The sequence below is a fragment of the Coregonus lavaretus genome, assembly GCF_964263955.1.
Source record: "Coregonus lavaretus genome assembly, contig: HAP1_SCAFFOLD_1115, whole genome shotgun sequence".
In the NCBI taxonomy this organism is placed as follows: domain Eukaryota; kingdom Metazoa; phylum Chordata; class Actinopteri; order Salmoniformes; family Salmonidae; genus Coregonus; species Coregonus lavaretus.
The window spans coordinates 46,527-67,592 of record NW_028166617.1 but is presented as its reverse complement, the minus strand read 5'-3'; the positions used below and the strand labels follow the sequence as shown (position 1 = coordinate 67,592).

Here is a 21,066-nt window from a genome sequence, read left to right as displayed (position 1 = left end):
GGGTGGTGCGAGGGGTCGGGTGGGCGCAGGGGTCATTATGCAATTTGTAATTTTATTTGATTTATTTCAGGACCATTCACAGTTTAGCTCAACGCTATTTGGTATTTTAATTACTTTTTTTATGATCAAGGGAGGCCAAATGTTAGCATTCAATGCTACAGGGCGGCAGCAAAGTCATACTCTTTTTAACCAGACAGCATCAGATAGAATGGCCTACACATACAGAGACAGAGGGGCACCGTTTCACTCGCTCAGATGCTTTCTCCGGTGAGGTACATTCAGCCTCTTGCTAATTGAAGGAAAATTATAAAACACAGAGAGATGAAAGATACATTATTTTATATGTTTTTTTCTTGGTCATTTTTTTGGGGAAGCCTGGCCTCCTTTGGCATCCATGAATACACGCCACTGCGGAGGTTAGGAGAACTAACGGAGCAGGTTAGGATAATTAACGTGGGAGGTTAGGATAACTAATGTAGCAGGTTAGGATAACTAACGTGGGAGGTTAGGATAACTAATGTTGCAGGTTAGGATAACTAACGTGGGAGGTTAGGATAACTAATGTTGCAGGTTAGGATAACTAACGTGGGAGGTTAGGATAACTAATGTAGCAGGTTAGAATAACTAACGTGGGAGGTTAGGATAACTAATGTAGCAGGTTAGAATAATTTACGTGGGAGGTTAGGATAACTAATGTTGCAGGTTAGGAGAACTAAGGGAGAAGGTTAAGAGAACTAACCTAGCAGGTTAGGAGAATTAGTTTAGCAGGTTAGGATAATTAACGTGGCAGGTTAGGATAATTAATGTAGCAGGTTAGGATAATTAACGTGGGAGGATAGGATAACTAATGTAGCAGGTTAGGATAATTAACGTGGCAGGTTAGTATAATGAACTTAGCAGGTTAGGAGAATTAACGTAAAGTGCGTGTGGTCAGTTTTTGCCGTATCAATCAGGAAAGAAATAGGAGTGCTGCTGATCTAACTGTAAGTCGCTCTGGATAAGAGCATCTGCTAAATGACTCAAATGGAAATGTAAAATCTAGGATCAGTTCCCCACTGTCCATGTAATGTTATTCATTATGATCTAAAAGGCAAAAGGGGTCTTAGATCAACACTCCTACTCTGAAACTCTTCATGAATACAGGCCTAGCTAGATATGAATGGAATCATTACCTTGATAAAGGATTGTTTTCCACCGTAGGCCTGGTTCAGCAGTGTTAGTTCTGTAGTGCAACCCTGGCCCAGACTGGGTAAACATCGCCATCTCGTGGACATTTATTTGTATGACAGGAAGACAAAGGGACCCTATTCACTATCAGTGTTTCCCAACCAGGGGTACTAGGACCCCTGCGGGTACTTGGACTATCCACAGGGGGTCCTTGAGAAGACTCATGAGACCAGAGGGTTACTGGTAAAATGCACATGAGAGGGTCCTCTGGGTAACTGAAAAAGGTTGGGGACCACTGCCCTATACAGAGCAATAGTAATGGAGACTTTTTGTAGGCACAAACTCCACCTCGGTTCATTGGTCAAATCCTACGGGGAAATTAATGGAGTTTTTGTCGGGTTTTTGGATAAATTCCGACAATAAGGTCTGTGGTAAACACAGGCTTAGGAGATCTTATAGCCTACGATTTATTATATAAGATAATCTTCATCAGCTAACGTCACTTTTTGTGAAATTTGAAGCATTTATGTAATCAGAAAAAGCCCATAAAGGCTTCATAATTCATAAAGGTCATGTTAACTGACTGATATTATCTCATAGAACAAAACATAAAGGCTTCATAATTCATAAAGGTCATGTTACCTGACTGATATTATCTCATAGAACAAAACATAAAGGCTTCATAATTCATAAAGGTCATGTTACCTGACTGATATTATCTCATAGAACAAAACATAAAGGCTTCATAATTCATAAAGGTCATGTTACCTGACTGATATTATCTCATAGAACAAAACGTATAAGATCTACTAAGTCTGTGTTCATCTCAGATCTTATTTTCAGCGTTTATCCCAAAACCCTAGTCTTTCCCTATTCATTTAGGCTACAAGCTGGCGAGCTCTATACAGTGCACACTGCTTTATGGCTCCCTTTCACAGTCATGGGGAGAATCTCAATTGCACACTCCTCGCCTCCTTCTCAAAACCCATTGGATGAGAAAGCCAGAGGTCCCGCCCCTCTGACCTTCTCCTCCAATGGGTTTAGAGGAGGTGAAGAGAGAGAACGGGAGGAGTATACAATTGAGATTCTCCCAGAGGGTAACTGCATACATGGAGTGTGTCTGAAAGTGGTTGTTGCTAAATAAGTGGAGGCTCAACAGAAGAGGGTGTATGGAAACATAACAGCTAATTGGGCAGATTGGTTGCCACTCAAGACCATTTTGCTTGGCTGCTTGCTGCTTCCTTGTAGCATTTTAGCTAAACCTAACCCTAACTCTTTTCCTAATCTTAACCTCATTATCCTGATCTGCTAGGTTACTCCTACAACCTGCCACGTTAATTATCCTAACCTGCCACGTTAATTCTCCTAACCTTCCACGTTAATTATCCTAACCTGACATGTTAATTATCCTAACCTGACACTTTAATTATCCTAACCTGACATGTTAATTATCCTAACCTGACATGTTAATTATCCTAACCATCTAAGTTAGTTCTCCTAACCTGACATGTTAATTATCCCAACCTGACACTTTAATTATCCTAACCTGACATGTTAATTATCCTAACCTGACACTTTAATTATCCTAACCTGACATGTTAATTATCCCAACCTGACACTTTAATTATCCTAACCTGACATGTTAATTATCCTAACCTGACAGGTTAATTATCCTAACCTGACATGTTAATTATCCTAACCTGACACTTTAATTATCCTAACCTGACATGTTAATTATCCTAACCTGACAGGTTAATTATCCTAACCTGACATGTTAATTATCCTAACCTGACACTTTAATTATCCTTACCTGACATGTTAATTATCCTAACCTGACATGTTAATTATCCTAACCTGACATGTTAATTATCCTAACCTGACATGTTAATTATCCTAACCTGACAGGTTAATTATCCTAACCTGCCACGTTAATTATCCTAACCTGACACGTTAATTATCCTAACCTGACACGTTAATTATCCTAACCTGACACGTTAATTATCCTAACCAGCTAAGTTAGTTCTCCTAACCTGACATGTTAATTATCCTAACCTGACACATTAATTATCCTAACCTGCCTAACCCGCTTAGCTAAAATGCAGCAAGGAAGCAGCTAGCAGCCACGCCAAACGGTTTTGAGTGGCAACCAATCTGCCCAATTAGCTGTTATGTTTCCATACACCCACTTTTGTTGATCCTCCCACTTATTTAGCAACACCCACCTTCAGACACCCACACTTGTTTTTCCCTCTCCACTAATGAGGAGATTCTCAATTGCATAATCCTTGCGTCCTCACTCCTCTCTCCTCGACTCCTTCTCAAAACCCATTAGATGAGAAAGCCGGAGGGTTTCCCCTCTGACCTTCTCCTCCAATGGGTTTAGAGAAGGAGGTGAGGAGAGAGTAGAGAGGACCCCAGGAGTCCCCACCTCATTTTCTAACGCTGATGAAAACACTGACGCCAAACACGGAAGGAATGGATCCAACTTCCTCCGCGCTCGCGCATTATTATAATTAATATGCGTTAGCCTGTTTCTGTTAGATGATACATCATGACAAAATAGAGAATATTACTGTCCTGCTAATGTTCCTGGACCTTCTAGGCTAAACTGCCGAGTAAAAACCCATAACTGATCCAAATCAGACAGGCTAGATGCAGTTATTTTGAAATTAATATATATTCAAAACGCCTGGCTTTTGAACGGTTATTCAAATGACCTGGGCTATTCACTGCAGTTTACAGCCTAGACTAGAGTTGTGTACTCACTTGAAAACAATAATAACATTCTTCATTACATTGTGTTGATGTAGCTTAGGTAGAATACGTTTCTTGTCCCTAACAAACTGAAACAATAGGGTAGGTTTTTCGAGCTAGGAGGGAGTTCTGCCTGACTCTGGCATCATAACTGAGAAGAATGGAATAAGGGATGCTTTTAATCATCATGTTACCTCGGCAGGCTTTTTATTTGAGAGAAACGGTGGTTTAGTTGACCCTGGTCAGCCAATCGACTGCTCTTCCCTCTGCCAGCCTCTAGCTGACTCAACGGTTGACCCGTCAACTTCTAGTCAATCTTTGTTTCATTTCAACTATTTACTATCTGTGATGTGTTAGATGTCTTGCTTAAGATTGATGTAAAAAAAAAAAATCCACTGGGGCTGATATGCTTGATCCATTTCTACTGCAGTGCTCTGCCCCCCTGATTGCTGAATCATCAACCCGTAACCTGACAGTTATATCTAGTACTATCTCCAAGGTTTGGAAGGCGGCCCATGTACTCCCCCTTCACAAAGGTGGTGACCCCTTGTGACCTAAATAATTATCGCCCTATTTATAAACTTTTTTGCCTAGCTAAAATATTAGAATCCTTAATTAATTCTCAGCTAAGATGTATTCTAAATGTACATCAGTGGGGTTTTAGACCAGGTCATAGCACTATCTCTGCTGCATCTCTAGTTATAAATGATGTGGTTCACTGTAAGGATAGAAGGCAACATTGTGCTGCCCTCTTCATTGACCTGTCAAAGGCTGTTGATCACTCACTACTAATTCAGAGGCTTGGCTCAATTGGCCTAGACCAGGCTGCATGTAACTGGTAAAAAAATGACTTGACAGATAGAACTCAATGTGTATCTACTGATGGTGTTAAATCAGGCAACAGTGTGCTTTAGGACCATGCGGAGGGTTCTGAGCAGTCGGGTAGGCTGTTTGGAGTGTTTATCCAACTGGATAAAAACAAAAATGAATATAAATAAAGTTATGTCTCCCCCACTTCTAAAACCAAAGTTGCACCTATGCTGTTTACATTAACAATATTGACTTGTCTATAAAAAACTGTAACCTCCACTTGTATACAGTTGATAGTTGTTGTGTATGCTATTTCCCCCACGGTTGACCAGGCTCTATCTGAACTACAGTCTGCCTTCATGGAATTACAGAAAAACTTTATTGACCTGAAATGAGCATTGAATGCAGGGAAAACTCAGTATATGTTGTTCTCTAGTGCACATCAAAATAACTGATTTAATGCACTTTGAATGGTGTCCATATTGATTGTGTCCCTGCTTATAAATATCTGGGAATCTGGATAGATGAAAAGCTGTCTTTTAAAAAGCATATTGATGAGTTAGTTAAGAAGCTGAGAATAGAAATGGGCTTCTTCTATAGAAACAGGTCCTGCCTCTCGCTAAACAGTAGAAAGCAGATTATTCAGTCAACGTTCCTATCGGTCCTAGACTATGGTGACATCATTTACATTTACATTTACGTCATTTAGCAGACGCTCTTATCGATTTACAAATTGGTGCATTCACCTTATAGCCAGTGGAACAACCACTTTACAATATGTTTTATTTTATTTTTTGGGGGGTGGGGTAAGGGGGGGTAGAAGGATTACTTTATCCTATCCCAGGTATTCCTTAAAGAGGTGGGGTTTCAAGTGTCTCTGGAAGGTGGTGAGTGACTCCGCTGTGCTAGCGTCGTGAGGGAGCTTGTTCCACCATTGGGGTGCCAGAGCAACGAACAGTTTTGACTGGGCTGAGCGGGAACTGTGCTTCCGCAGAGGTAGGGGGGCCAGCAGGCCAGATGTGGATGAACGCAATGCCCTCGTTTGGGTGTAGGGACTGATCAGAGCCTGAAGGTACGGAGGTGCCGTTCCCCTCACAGCTCCGTAGGCAAGCACCATGGTCTTGTAGCAGATGCGAGCTTCAACTGGAAGCCAGTGGAGTGTGCGGAGGAGCGGGGTGACGTGAGAGAACTTGGGAAGGTTGAACAGAGGGGAGAGGTGCGCTTGTGAAGTTGGAAAACATTTTGTGTACGTTTTTTTCCCCGAATTGGTTTTAACTGCACTCTACTTTACTTACCTTAACAAAATAAGATGTATAGTTGAATATTTTAGAAATGAGTCGTCTCAATTCGCTTGCTGCTTGGCTGTATTGACGAAGGTTCCAGTGCCACTGGCAGTGGCTTCGGGAGCTGCTTGGGTTCGTCGGATCGGGAGCTGGAGAGGACAGTTTAGTCTGAGGTCATTTAAGGGCTTCGGGGACACTGGACATCGTTTTTCGGATGCATGCAGGGCACTTTCTGCCTATTGGATTATAAATAGTCAACTGTTGGTTTCAAGGGCTTTCTACCGTGATAACTGTGGGGTTAGACTGTTTGTTTTTTATAGCTCCAACGGCGCCAACGAACATTTTCAGTTTAGCACCCGGGTTTAGGTTATCTTAAAATATTATTGTATTGTGTGTATTGCCAATTGTTTGCAAGTGGATCATTCATTATTCATTCTTTTTATATACACATTCTATCTGTAGGTAAGAACCCTGGTCTCTTTGGTTTTTCTTTAGCGAGTTTAGTCATACCAGGTTTATTATGTACTGAGTGGACCTTTTCACCATACTTTTACTCTATGGATTTATCTGAGCCTGTGGTGATAGGGTTACATCAACATTATAAATATGGTGGAAACTCCCACTAGTCCATGCCTCCACCAATCCAATGCTTTTAGATTATGGGAAGTAGTGAACAAGTGCACACTTCAGGAGAAAGGAGATATTATTGGGACACATTCAGATGCTCTGTTAATCAACCACATTGGTCTACCACAAGGCTTCCTTGGTTCAAACTGTCAGATTATTGTTATAATGTTGTTTGTAGTATAGAGATAATGATGTTATTGATTATCAATGTTATGATATTGATTATGATGTAGAGTATTGTTATGATGTTGTTGGTAGTATATAGATAATTATGTTATTGATTACAAAAATGCGAGGGGTGTATTCAGTTTTGTGAGATACTGTATGTTAGAGCAGGAGTAGGGGGGGTAGAAGTTAGAGGTCTGTTACCTGAGTCAAGATCAACAGGAGGGAGGGAGGGAGGGAGGGAGGGAGGGAGGGAGGGAGAGAGGGAGGGAGAGAGAGGGAGAGAGAGGGAGAGAGAGGGAGAGAGAGAGAGAGAGAGAGAGAGAGAGAGAGAGAGAGAGAGAGAGAGAGAGGGAGAGAGAGAGAGAGAGGGAGAGAGAGAGAGAGAGAGAGGTTAAATTAACATCAACAGACTAACATGCAGTCAACTGAATATCTTTTCATCACTGACTTCTAACCAGTGATGTCATCACAACCAGTAACCTTTTCCACTCTTCCACTTTTGGTCCGGCTCAGCTTGACCTCTGACCTCTGAAATGAATGATTTAAAAAACAGACAAAGCAAAGGTATTAAATTAGATATAAACTCATCTGCAAAGAGAGTTACACATTTCCATGGAAAGGGAATGTAAACTAAATGACCAAAAGTATGTTGACACCTGCTTGTCAAACATCTCATTCCAAAGTCATGACCATTAGTATGAAGTTGGTCCCCCTTTGCTGCTATGACAGCCTCCACTGTTCAGAGAAGGCTTTCCACTAGATGTTGGAACATTGCTGCGGGGACCTGCTTCCATTCAGCCACAAGAGCATTAGTGAGGTAATGGTAAATATACATTGCTGCGTGGATTTTTTCCTTTGGACTGCCAGATGGTGAAGTGTGATTCATCACTCCAGAGAACGCGTTTTCAATGCTCCAGAGTCCAATGGTGGTGGGCTTTATACCACTCCAGCCGATGCTTGGCATTGCTCATGGTGATCTTTGGCTTTTGTTCGGTTGCTCAACCATGGAAACCCATTTCATGAAGATCCCGACTAACAGTTATTGTGCTGACGTTGCTTCCAGAGGCAGTTTGGAACTCGTAGTGAGTGTTGCAACCGAGGACAGACGGTTTTTACACGCTACCCGCTTCAGCACTCGGCGGTCCCGCTCTGTGAGCTTGTGTGGCCTACCACTTCACGCTGAGCCGTTGTTGCTCCTAGACGTTTCCCTTCACAATAACAGAACTTACAGTTGACCTAGGCAGCTCCAGCAGGGCAGAAATTTGACAAACTGACTTGTTGGAAAGGTGGCATCCTGTGACGGTGCCACGTTGAAAGTCAATGAGCTCTTCAGTATGGGCCATTCTACTGCCAATGTTTGTCTATGGAGATTGCATGGCTGTGTGCTCGATTTTATACTCCTGTCAGGAAGGGGTCTGGCTGGAATAGAATCCACTAATTTGAAGGGGTGTCCACATACTTTTGTATCTATAGTGTGTGTACACACGTGTGTTGTTGCATCTTACCAACGATGAGCCTATCTTCCCCATTTACATCATGAAAGGTCATGTTGATGTTCATTTAACTTCTGTCTCTATCTCTCTCTCTCTCTCTCTCTCTCTCTCTCTCTCTCCCTTTCTCCTCTCCCTCTATCTCTCTCTCTCTCTCTCTCTCTCTCTCTCTCTCTCTCTCTCTCTCTCTCTCTCTCTCTCTCTCTCTCTCTCTCTCTCTCCCTCTCTCTCTCTCTCTTTCTCCTCAGATATCCAGGCTCAAAGCATCAGTCCACCAGGTAGGTAGAGTATAAATCTACAATGATTATAGCAGTTCAATATTAGTCTACTTTATTATCCCACATGGAGAAATTCATGTGTCCATACACACCATTCTAAAACCCAATAACAAGTACTGTTTTATGGAACTACTAATACTTGTCAACCACAAAGCATTACTGCTGTTAGAATAACAGAAGCCCTGTCATAATCTGTCCTCACCACTGTGTTTTCCTCTCTGCTGTTTACAGCTGATTACTCAGTCAGACTGGTGAATGGGACCACTTCCTGCTCTGGGACAGTGGAAGTCTTCTACAGAGGAGAGTGGTCAGGTCTATGTACTAAGTGGTGGAGTATGAGAGAGGCTAAAGTTGTGTGTAGAGAGCTGGGCTGTGGGAATGCTGTAGCTGAATCTAGAGGACCTCTGGTTGAAGAGGGAAGAGGAGGAGGAGTCATAGGGGGTAGATGCAGAGGAAATGAGTCTACTGTTAGAGAGTGTGTCATCATAGGAGGAGGACCTGGTGCCTGTAATGGTAGATATTATCATCATGTGATCTGTTCAGGTAAGACACTGGTAATATTGAGAGATTTAATTTGTACATTATACAAGATTAGCATATATCATGTTTTATGTGTTTTTTCATTTAAAGAGAGTGAGAGATGTTAGATGTATTTAAACATTATATTTGTGTTTGTCATATTCATTTATGGGAGATGTGCATGGGCAGATCATTGTAGTTCAGATGTTACTGAAGTGAAGCTGCCTGATGGATGTCCAGCTGTTTATTTTCTATAAAGTGAAGTGAACTTATTCCTGTCTCCTGCCTGCATTATTCCCAACCCTGTCCTGAGTGACTAAGAACCCATTTCTACCTCTTACAGTATCAAACATAGCAACCTACAATCTTTTATCCAACATATTTGTGTTTAGTCCTTGACAGTGTCATCAACAAAACTGATTGAATGTTCAACCAACTATTTTCCTCCAGAGTCTGTGCAGCTTGTGGATGGAGCTGGTGTCTGCTCTGGGAGACTGGAGGTGAAGTCAAATCAGTCCTGGGCCTCAGTGTGTGAAGCTGACTTTGACCAGCAGGATGCAGAGGTAGTCTGTGGGGAGCTTGGCTGTGGGTCTCCTGCAGCTCTACAGGGGGGGCTCTATGGAGAAGGTGAGGGTCAGACCTGGGATAAAGAGTTCCAGTGTAAAGGCAATGAGTCCCTTCTCCTGGACTGTGACACCTCAGACAGAAAAAACAACACCTGCCTACCTGGTAATGCTGTTGGACTCACCTGCTCAGGTAAGAAACAGTTTGTCACTCAATCAACATTGTTTCTCGCCTGGAGTGAAGAATATGAGAGGCAATATATAGTGGGCTCCAAAATTACTGGCACCCCTGTCTGGCAATGCACAAACAATACTTACAGAAATATAAACACTATAATTATAGAGAGAAACTGAAAATACCAACATGTGAGAAATACTGTACTATATTAATGTTCCAATGGAACCCACCAAAATCATTTATTGATTAAATTAAAAATCAATGTCCTCCAAATCAAGGTTTCACAATTAATTGCACCCTTAAAGATTATTGTAAATAACATCTACCAAAATTGAACCAGTGTTAAGTGAATATTTTAATCTCAATGGTTGAACTCAACTATTTCAGTGTCTCTGTGCGTCTCTCAAAAGGTTGTAATGCTTTTGGATCAAGAAACGGAGAGAGTCCCGGTCTGCATAGTCAGGCCTTTATTCATTGAGAATTCTGTTCATCACAATTTCAGAGTCCATCTTTTATACTCACACATCATACAAAAATCCCACCCCTTTTAGGCGGGCTGTTTTCCTCTGCTCTCCTAACCATCAGGTCACACACACATGTTCTTATCATAGGCTGCATTCCTTAGTTATCGCCGTCCTCATACTCCTTAAAAAGCCTAACCGTTTCTCTCCTCCCTTAATTGGGAGGCCTCTTTATCTTGGTTTCCCAGTTGTCTGTAGCCAGTTCTCCTTGTCCTTTGTTGTCTGGTCTAACTCTTAATCACATTGCTAAATAGTAGCTCAATGTCATAGTCTTTACTGGTCCTACACTCACACATTCTAACACATTTCACACAGTTTCAGGGTGTAATAATTAGTCATTAATAATTATTCTATCAACCAGGAATTAAATTCCATTTATTTAAGTGTATCTAAGTCTTAAGGAACTATATTGAGCCATTACATCACTTCCTGTTTCACTAGGATATAAAAATGAGGTAACACGCATACAATTAGCCTTTGTCATCCAACACCATGAAGAAAACAAAATAACTGGCAGTTCAAAAGAGACAGATGGTCGTAGACCTTCATAAATCTGGTAATGGCTACAAAAAGATCCACAAACGATTGAATATACCACTGAGCACTGTCAGGGCAATTAGTAAAAAATAAAAAAGATATGGAACAGTTGAAAACCTCACGGTAGAGGACGCAAATGCATTTTGCCCCCCAGGATAGGGAGGAGGATGGTGAGAGAAGCAACAAAATCCCCAAGAATAACTGTGAACGAATTGCAGGCCTTGGTGGCGTCTTGGGGTCACCAGGTTTCAAAAAGCACCATCAGACGCCACCTCCACAACCACAGGCTCTTTGGAAGGGTTGCCAGAAGAAAGCCCTTTCTGACCCCAAGACACAGATGCAAGCGCTTTGAGTTTGCCAAATGTCATTTACATTATGACTGGAAGAAGGTGCTCTGGTCAGATGAGACCAAAATTGAACGTTTTGGTCAGATACAGCATCGACATGTTTGGCGTCGAAACAGAGATGCATACAAGGAGAGGCACCTCATACCCACAGTGAAATATGGTGGTGGGTCAGTGATGATTTGGGGCTGTTTTAATTCCAGAGGTCCAGGGGCACTGGATGGCATAATGAATTCCACCAAGTATCAGGCAATTTCGGCTGACAAAGAAGGCTGGGATTTGGCCGTAGGTGGACATTCCAACAAGACAATGACCCAAAACATACCTCAAGATCCACACAGAAATGGTTCTGTGACAAAAAATATATATGTTCTGCCATGGCCATCTCAGTCAGACCTCAATCCAATCGAAAATCTGTGGGCTGATTTGAAGATGGCAGTTGATAAGCGCAAACCCAAGAATGTGAAGGATCTTGAAAGGATCTGCATAGAGGAATGGTCCAAAATCCCTCCAAATGTGTTCCTTAACCTTGTCAAACATTACAGGAAAAGACTCCATGCTGTTATCCTTGCCAGAGGTGGTTGCACTAAGTACTAAATGAGGAGTGCCAATAATTATGAAACCTTGATTTAGGTGACTTTTATTTTGTATTAAATAATTGTATGATTTTGGTTGGTTCCATTGAAACATCAATAAAGTACAGTATTGTTTATATTTTTTCAAGTATTGTTGGTGCAGTCAGGGGTGCCAGTAATTTTGGAGCCCACTGTAGATGTGTTTTAGTGTGAAAATAGTAAGATTACTGTCTCTCTCTCTTCTTTTCTCAGAGCCTGATGATGTGAGGCTGGTGGGAGGAGGCAGTCGCTGTGCTGGTGGAGTGGAGCGGTACTACCAGGGAGAGTGGAGGACTGTGGGAGCTGATGACTCGGACAAGGAGGCTGTAGCTGCAGTAGTGTGTAGACAGCTGGGTTGTGGCTCCACTGTTTATGTACTACTTGGAGACACCACTAGAGGGTTTGGTGTTGAATGTTCTGGGTCTGAGTCTTCACTGAGGGAGTGTAGGAGAAGAATTTATCTCCTTCCTGTAGTCAAAATGATCTGCTCAGGTAATATCAAGATATTATAATTATATTAAATGGATTTCCTTCATTCATACAACTTCCTCTTCCCCTCTCACAATGACTGTTTAGCTTGTAAGTCTGCTTTGCAAAATAAATCACTCAGTCAAGTAGGAATCAAACACAATTTAAATATCCCAGAATGCTTTTGTATTTGAACGTTATCTCAGTGAACGTCTCTACTCACTGCCACTGTCACATGTCATGTTATTGTCATATCTAAATGAGGAAAGAAAGTAGTTGAGGAGCTACGTTTTCTTTTTCTCTCCTCTTGTTCCAGATGTCCTGCTTCAGCCTGATATCAACATATGTTGTCTCAGTGACTGTAGGCCCACTACTCATGTTGCCCTGTGAGGGAGGGTGGCTAGCACTGTTACATGCTGATGTTATTGTCATATCTATAGGAAACTAGTTGAAGAGGTTTTTCTTGTTCTCTTTTATTGTTACAGATCTCCTGGTCCAGCCTGATGTCTTCCTGACTGACTCAATGGGAGGGATCTCCAGGGGCCATGAGGGGCCTGAAGTGTTTAGGGGCTACAGCTTCACCATCACCTGCTCCACTCAGCCACAGTACCCAGGAGGCTCCTTCCTCCTCACGTTCACCGGCTCCAACAGAACCCAGACCCAGCCAGCTGTCAATCACTCTGCTGCCTTCCTCTTCCCTGCTGCAGATGACTCCCACCAAGGGAACTACAGCTGTGTTTATGACAATTATGTTTTCTCTCATAACTTCTCCTCTGAGAGTGAGCTCCTCTCCCTCACCGTCACAGGTAACTGAACATGATCCAGACTTATAACTTTGTCATTGACAGATTTCCCACAGATCTATGTGATGATGACCAGTCCCCTCATCAAAGGTGTTTCTGTTTGCAGCCTCTCCTCTGCCAGCCTTCATCATCAGACACGTTGTAGTGCTGCTGATCCTACTGACAGCCATCACCACCATCTACCTGTACTACAAGGTAAAGACAGTTACTCAGACGTTACAAGTCATTTAAATGTTTGTGTCTATGAGCAGGGTTCAGATTCTACATTGGTCTATATCTGTGTTTAAGGTGTGTGATTAACTCGGCTCCCGAGTGGCGCAGTGGTCTAAGGCACTGCATCGCAGTGCTAGCTGTGCCACTAGAGATCCTGGTTCGAATCCAGGCTCTGTCGTAGCCGGCCGCGACCGGGAGACACATGGGGCGGCGCACAATTACGGGGTGGCAGGTAGCTTAGTGGTTAAGAGCGTTGTGCCAGTAACCGAAAGGTCGCTGGTTCTTATCCCCGAGCCGACTATGTGAAAAATCTGTCGATGTGCCCTTGAGCAAGGCACTTAACCCTAATTGCTCCTGTAAGTCGCTCTGGATAAGAGCGTCTGCTAAAATGACATAAAAAAATAAAAATAAAAATAAACAATTGGCTCAGCGTCGTCCAGGGTAGGGGAGGGAATGACCGGCAGGGATGTAGCTCAATTGGTAGAGCATGGCGTTTGCAACGCCAGGGTTGTGGGATTGATTCCCATGGGGGGCCAGTATAAAAAATGATGTATGTACTCACTAGCTGTAAGTCGCTCTGGATAAGAGCGTCTGCTAAATGACGTAAAATGTTAAAAAAAAAATTAACCAGATGAGAATGAGAGGCGCGCAGAGAATGAGAGGCCCGCAGAGAATGAGAGGCGCGCAGAGAACGAGACACAGAGACACACACAGAGAGAACGAGAGACCGGGATTTTAATAATAGCTGAAAAGTTCAGAATTAGTTTATCTTTCTAGAACCTTGGAAGACATCTAAAAAGAGTGACAGCAACCACCATGATTCCTTTTAGTTTGTTTTTTTGCAACCATGGTAACATGGGGTTTTGGTAACATGGGGTTTTGGTAACATGGGGTTTTGGTAACATGGGGGTTTTGGTAACATGGGGTTTTGGTAACATGGGGTTTTGGTAACATGGGGTTTTGGGTACCATGGGGTTTTGGGTAACATGGGGTTTTGGGTAACATGGGGTTTTGGTAACATGGGGTTTTGGGTAACATGGGGTTTTTGGTAACATGGGGTTTTGGTAACATGAGGTTATGGTAACATGGGGGTTTTGGTAACATGGGGTTTTGGTAACATGGGGTTTTGGGTAACATGGGGTTTTAATTATTTTTAGAGAGTAGCTCAATTACGTCTGTTTTGTGTTCCAGAATGTATTGCTGCTTTTAGCTTTTGTCTTTATGTCTGTATCTTATTTAGTGTTTCTCTTAGATTCTTTATCTTGAAGTGTTTCCATTATTAGTCCATGACTGACTCACTCACTCACTCTTGGTGCTGTGTCTCCCTAGACCACCAGGAGGCAGAAGAGAGTGAACAGGGTGAGCAGCATGGATCTTTATGTTGATGCCAATGCCATGGAGATGGTCTCTCTGAGCTCCAGAGCTGAAGCTGGACCGGGAGAGGAGAGAGCAGCCCAGGGGACTGAGTAGGAGTAGAATGATGCTGACCCTACATGCTGATCTTAGGTCAGTTTTGTGTTTTGAACTCGATGGTCAGCAGTGGACTGGTGTTTATAATGTGGCAGCAAACCTTAAGTGGTTCTAATTTTAATAACAGAAGTTAAGAATTAGTTTATCTTTTTATAACCTTGGAAGAAATCTAAAAGGAGTGATTGTAACCACCATTATTCATTTTTGTTTGTTTTGTACCACCATGGTACCATGGGGTTTTGGGTAACATGGGGTTTTGGTAACATGGGGTTTTGGTAACATGGGGTTTTAGGTAACATGGGGTTTTGGGTAACATGGGGTTTTGGTAACATGGGGTTTTGGTAACATGGGGTTTTGGGTAACATGGGGTTTTGATTATTTTTAGAGAGTAGCTCAATTACGTCTGTTTTGTGTTCCAGAATGTATTGCTGCTTTTAGCTTTTGTCTTTATGTCTTAATCTTATTTAGTGTTTCTCTTATTAGAAGGGTTTCCATTATTAGTCCATGTATTATTATAATCATCTGGTCATTCTTTGTATTTTGAAACATCTGAATAAAGGGGTCATTTTAGTTTGTTGGGGTTTGTTTTGTTGCTGTTGTTTACCTCTCATGATGTTATTGATTATACATTTTATGATATTGACTGATGTAGATTATTGTTATGTTGTTAGTAGTATAGATATAATGATGTTATTCATTATAAATATTATGGTATTGATTATTATGTAGATTATTGTTATGATGTTAGTAGTATATAGAGATAATGATGTTATTCTCTTATGATCTGTGGGTTACAGAGAAAGTATAGTACTTAGTTCAGGTCTGATATACATTAAATTGTGAATATGCTGTGTGCAAATCAATCAATTAATCAAATTAAAGTTAATAAATATGGTAATATATATCAATGATCTCAAAGGTATTGTTGAGAAGTGTTTATTTCATATTTGTGATGTGAGTGCAGATTATGTTGATGTTATGTTATTTACCCTTTCCAGATAAAGACCTGTTGCTCTCTAAACTGCCATGTAATCACTGAATGCTTTTAATAAACTCACAGGCTGTCAGTCTTGTGTTATTTCTCTCTTGGAAAGACTACAACATACAGTATGAATTAACTGAGATCAGTCTTGTGTGATTTCTCTCTTAGACAGACTACAACATACAGTATGAATTAACTGAGATCAGTCTTGTGTGATTTCTCTCTTGGAAAGACTACAACATACAGTATGAATTAACTGAGATCAGTCTTGTGTGATTTCTCTCTTGGAAAGACTACAACATACAGTATGAATTAACTGAGATCAGTCTTGTGTGATTTCTCTCTTGGAAAGACTACAACATACAGTATGAATTAACTGAGATCAGTCTTGTGTGATTTCTCTCTTGGAAAGACTACAACATACAGTATGAATTAACTGAGATCAGTCTTGTGTGATTTCTCTCTTGGACAGACTACAACATACAGTATGAATTAACTGAGATCAGTCTTGTGTGATTTCCAACCAAGTTTTTCACACATATGAAAATGATAGTAGATAGCTGGATGGAAGCAGTGTAGAAAAAGTAACCAACTGTCATACTTGAGTAAAAGAAAAGATACCTTCATAGAAAATGACTCAAGTAAAAGTGAAAGTCACCCAGTAAAACATTTGGTTTTAAATATACTTCATGATCAAGAAAAAAAGTATTCCACTACTAACAGAGGAATAGGGGGAAGTGTTCCACTACTAACAGAGGAACAGGGGGAAGTGTGTTCCACTACTAACAGAGGAACAGGGGGAAGTGTGTTCCACTACTAACAGAGGAACAGGGGGAAGTGTGTTCCACTACTAACAGAGGAACAGGGGGAAGTGTTCCACTACTAACAGAGGAACAGGGGGAAGTGTGTTCCACTACTAACAGAGGAACAGGGGGAAGTGTGTTCCACTACTAACAGAGGCACAGGGGGAAGTGTGTGTGTGTTTGTGTGCATGTGTACCAGCTCTGTCTCACGCAAATGCCCATTCCAGCAGACTGTGCTCTCTCTCTCTCTCTCTCTCTCTCTCTCTCTCTCTCTCTCTCTCTCTCTCTCTCTCCTCTGCCCTCCCAACCCACTCCTCTCTCTCCTCCCTCTCTCAGTGCTCCTCTCTCTCTCAACTCCTCACTCTCTCTCTCTCTCTCTCTCTCTCTCTCTCTAATTTCAATTTCAATTTAAGGGCTTTATTGGCATGGAAAACATATGTTAACATTGCCAAAGCAAGTGAAGTAGATAGTAAACAAAAGTGAAATAAACAATAAATATTAACAGTAAACATTACACTCAGAAGTTCCAAAAGAATAAAGGCATTTCAAATGTCATATTATGTATATATACAGTGTTGTAACAATGTGCAAATAGTTAAAGTACAAATGGGAAAATAAATAAACATAATATGGGTTGTATTTACAATGGTATTTGTTCTTCACTGGTTGACCTTTTCTTGTGGCAACAGGTCACAAATCTTGCAGCTGTGATGGCACACTGTGGTTTTTCATTCTCTCTCTCTCTCTCTCTCTCTCGCTCTCTCTCTCTCTCTCTCTCTCACACACACACACACACACACACACACACACACACACACACACACACACATACACATACACACACTCCTTCTCTGGCTTTGGTTGATGACAGAGAAAGGGAGAGGTGCATAGCTACACTCCAATTCTATAAGTGTGTGTGTGTGTTCAGAACTCCGGTGGTATTCTAGACATGATCTTGCTAGGGAGTGTCCACTCCAGTACATGTGTAGTATAAGGATGTGTTGAGGCCTAAAGGGACCCTGTGTTTAACTCACACACTGCAACAAGACGGCTGTAGTAGCTTTTGTTTAATTGAAGAACAACTGTTGTCTCCATTGAGCACAAAGTTGTGGTCCAGGTAGTTGTTTTATGATTGACTGAAAGAGGGGGACTTTCAGAGTGAGACTGATGTCTGTTGGTTGGATAATAGTTGATTAAATGTCAGGTTGGTTGGATAGTAGTTCATTAAATGTCAGGTTGGTTGTCTATTGGTTATTTCTTGGTTGGTCGAACATTGGTTGGTTGGTTGAATGTTGGGCCTAGTTGTTTAGTCATTGGCTTGTTGGCTGAATGTCAGGTTGGTTGAACATAGATCCTTGTTGATAGGCTGTTAGTTTTCATTAGGTTGTATTTTGGTTGTTTTTTTGGTTAGACTGGTTCCTAGGAGGAGGAAGAGGAAGATGAGGCTGAGCTGTGACCGTATGACATCATTCTCCCCTTACCTGCTGAGAGAGAGAGAGAGAGAGAGAGAGAGAGAGAGAGAGAGAGAGAGAGAGAGAGAGAGAGAGAGAGAGAGAGAGAGAGAGAGAGATAGAGAGAGAGATACATGAGAGACTTACTGTATACACCATATTTATGGGAATAGGCTGCCATTTGGTACAGTTCATCACCAGGGAGTAGCTACCTCTGGGACCGAACGTCTTCATGTAACAGTTAGTGCAGTAGGGCTTCTCATCATGCTGAAACACAATGCACAGAAAACATCTTAGTTCATTAGATACATAAATATACACAGATAGATAGATAGATAGATAGATAGATAGATAGATAGATAGATAGATAGATAGATAGATAGATAGATAGATAGATAGATAGATAGATAGATAGAGATTCCCCCCTCCATCTCTCTCCCCTCCCCCTTCTCTCCCTGACTTACTCTCTCTCCCCCTTCCCTTCCTCCTCTCCCTCCTACATCTCCCCCTCCACGTTATACCTCCCTCCCTCTCTCCCTCCCTCCCTGTTGATACTATCTCCCTCCCTCCCTACCTCCCTCCCTCTCTCCCTCCCTCCCTCCCTCCCTCCCTCCCTCCCTCCCCCTGTCTTTGTACCTCAGCATGTTGTCCTGGGGTCAGCTGTCTATGACACTGTTGATACTACCTTTCCCCCTCTCCTCCCCTCCCTCACCCCTCTCTCTCTCCCTCTCTCTCTCTCTCCGTACCTCTGCATGTTGTCCTGGGGTCAACTGTCTCTGACACTGTTGACACTTCAGACACAGAGGGTGGTAGTCACGCCCCAACGACCTCTTCTTCTCACCTGGACCAATGGGGTTCAAGGATACCAAGGGTTAGAGGTCAAATGTCTGTCATGGACCAATGGGGTTCAAGGAAACCAAGGGTTAGAGGTCAAATGTCTGTCATGAACCAATGGGGTTAGAGGATAGCAGGGGTTAGAGGTCAAATGGTGTCTGCCATTCAGAGAGAGATCTGCACTGTGACTGGAGAGTTACCTGTTAGGTTCCTGTTAGAGTTGCTAAGCTACCGGTAATATACCAAAGTTACTGGAATGTTCTATGGTAACTTTGGAAATTTATACTTGAGTAACTTTTTTTAAAAGTATTCCTATATAGTGTGTCTGTGTCCATATGGTCCATGCGTTTTCAAAAGAAAATAGCCTAATTAATGAAAAAAGCATCTAATCAACAATGGTATTATTTTAAATTAATTCTGCAACTCTGACAACGCCAACACATTTACAACAAAGACATATTGACAGTCAAATAAATATATATAAAGTATATTTCATGCTGAAACCCTCATATTAAACACCAATGCTATTTACTAAGTTCATGGTTTATATTTGCAACCCTAGTTCCTGTACCGGACACATGCAAATAATGCAAGTCCCTAAAGGAAAGGAAGCCAAGTTAGTATTTGAACAAAGCCGGAATGTGAGACAACAGTCTGCTGCCTCATATCAACTGAGGACTTAAGACACAGGAAAGGAAAGGAGGCCAGGTGAATGGAAGCCAGGTTAGACTATTGGAACCCAGCCACTGAAGGAAATGAAGCCAGGTTAGACTATTGGAACCCAGCCTCTGCAGGAAAGGAAGCCAGGTTAGACTATTGGAACCCAGCCTCTGCAGGAAAGGAAGCCAGGTTATACTATTGGAACCCAGCCTCTGTAGGAAAGGAAGCCAGGTTAGACTATTGGAACCCAGCCTCTGCAGGAAAGGAAGCCAGGTTAGACTATTGGAACCCAGCCTCTGAAGGAAAGGAAGCCAAGTTAGACTATTGGAACCCAGCCAGTCAAGGAAAAGAGACCAGTTTAGGGTGTTGGAACTTATCCCGGGATGAAAAGAAGGCCGGTTAGAAAGGAAAGGACACCAGGTTAGAGTGTTGGAGCATAGCCGGTGTGTTAGAGAACAGTCTGCTCCCTCACAGAAGCCACTTCCTGTTGTCTGTGTGTGAGTCATGACAGACTGTTCAGAGCATGGAGACACACACACACACACACGCACACAGACACACAGACACACAGACACACGCACACAATAGGAAAGATATAACGATTGAAGCTAGAAAAGATTTGTGAGCGATGCCTCTCAGAAACCTGTAACTATTCCATAATTCTATGGCATCTCTGACCCACTGTATGACACTGCAAACACACACACACACACACACACACACACACCCACACATTGCACTCACCAAAGTAGACGGGTTTCCCACAGATGGGACAGTAGCCCACCATGATAGATGGTATTCCTGACACTGTTATTTAGCAGACAGCAAGTGTGGACGTAGAGAGTGTGAGTGTGAGATGGAGAAAGTGTGTGTGTAGAGAGAGAGAAAGTGTCTGTAGAGAGAGAGAATGTGTGTGTGAGAGAGGAATGTGTGTGTGAGAGAGTGTGTAGAGAAAACGTGTGTGTGTGTCAGAGAGATGTACAGGAAATAGGTTCAACTCTCTGAATGTGACGTGTTCTGATGACAGAACCAGGATGTGGCGAGTACCTTGTCACAGCGAGACAAAGAAAAATCATTTCAAAAGAAAATGCTATATCAACACATTGGTGTCAATGGTAATACAAAATATACATAGAAATAGGACAAAGTTATGTTATGAAATGATATGATACATATAACTAGAAAGATATGATACATATAACTAGAAAGATATGAGACATAGAACTAGAAAGATATGATACATAGAACTAGAAAGATACGATACATAGAACTAGAAAGATATGATACATATAACTAGAAAGATATGATACATAGAACCAGAAAGATATGATACATAGAACCAGAAAGATATGATACATAGAACCAGAAAGATATGATACATAGAACTAGAAAGATATGATACATAGAACTAGAAAGATATGATACATAGAATTAGAAAGATATGATGTATAGAACTAGAAAGATATGAACAAAAAAGGCTGTGAAAACATGTCATTGTGGTCTATTGGCTTGATCTTACTCAAAAGATC

General features: G+C 41.8%; 1 protein-coding gene across 2 annotated transcripts; it reads right to left on the bottom strand.

The window, feature by feature from the left end:
- Window positions 1-16,996: 16,996 nt before the first annotated feature.
- LOC311114503 (cysteine-rich protein 1-like) lies at window positions 16,997-20,500 on the bottom strand. 2 transcript variants are annotated; one of them, XM_084189746.1, is made up of 4 exons: window positions 20,282-20,500; window positions 18,790-18,884; window positions 18,256-18,310; window positions 16,997-18,073 (listed from the first exon to the last, which is right to left on the bottom strand). In XM_084189746.1, exons 1-4 carry the CDS (start codon window positions 20,322-20,324, stop codon window positions 18,012-18,014), a joined length of 255 nt encoding a protein of 84 aa, XP_084045872.1. In that variant the 5' UTR covers window positions 20,325-20,500; the 3' UTR covers window positions 16,997-18,011. The 2 variants fall into 2 exon arrangements, with proteins under 2 accessions (XP_084045872.1, XP_084045871.1); XM_084189745.1 differs by having other exon boundaries at window positions 17,768-18,076; window positions 20,282-20,451.
- Between the last annotated feature and the right edge of the window lie 566 nt (window positions 20,501-21,066).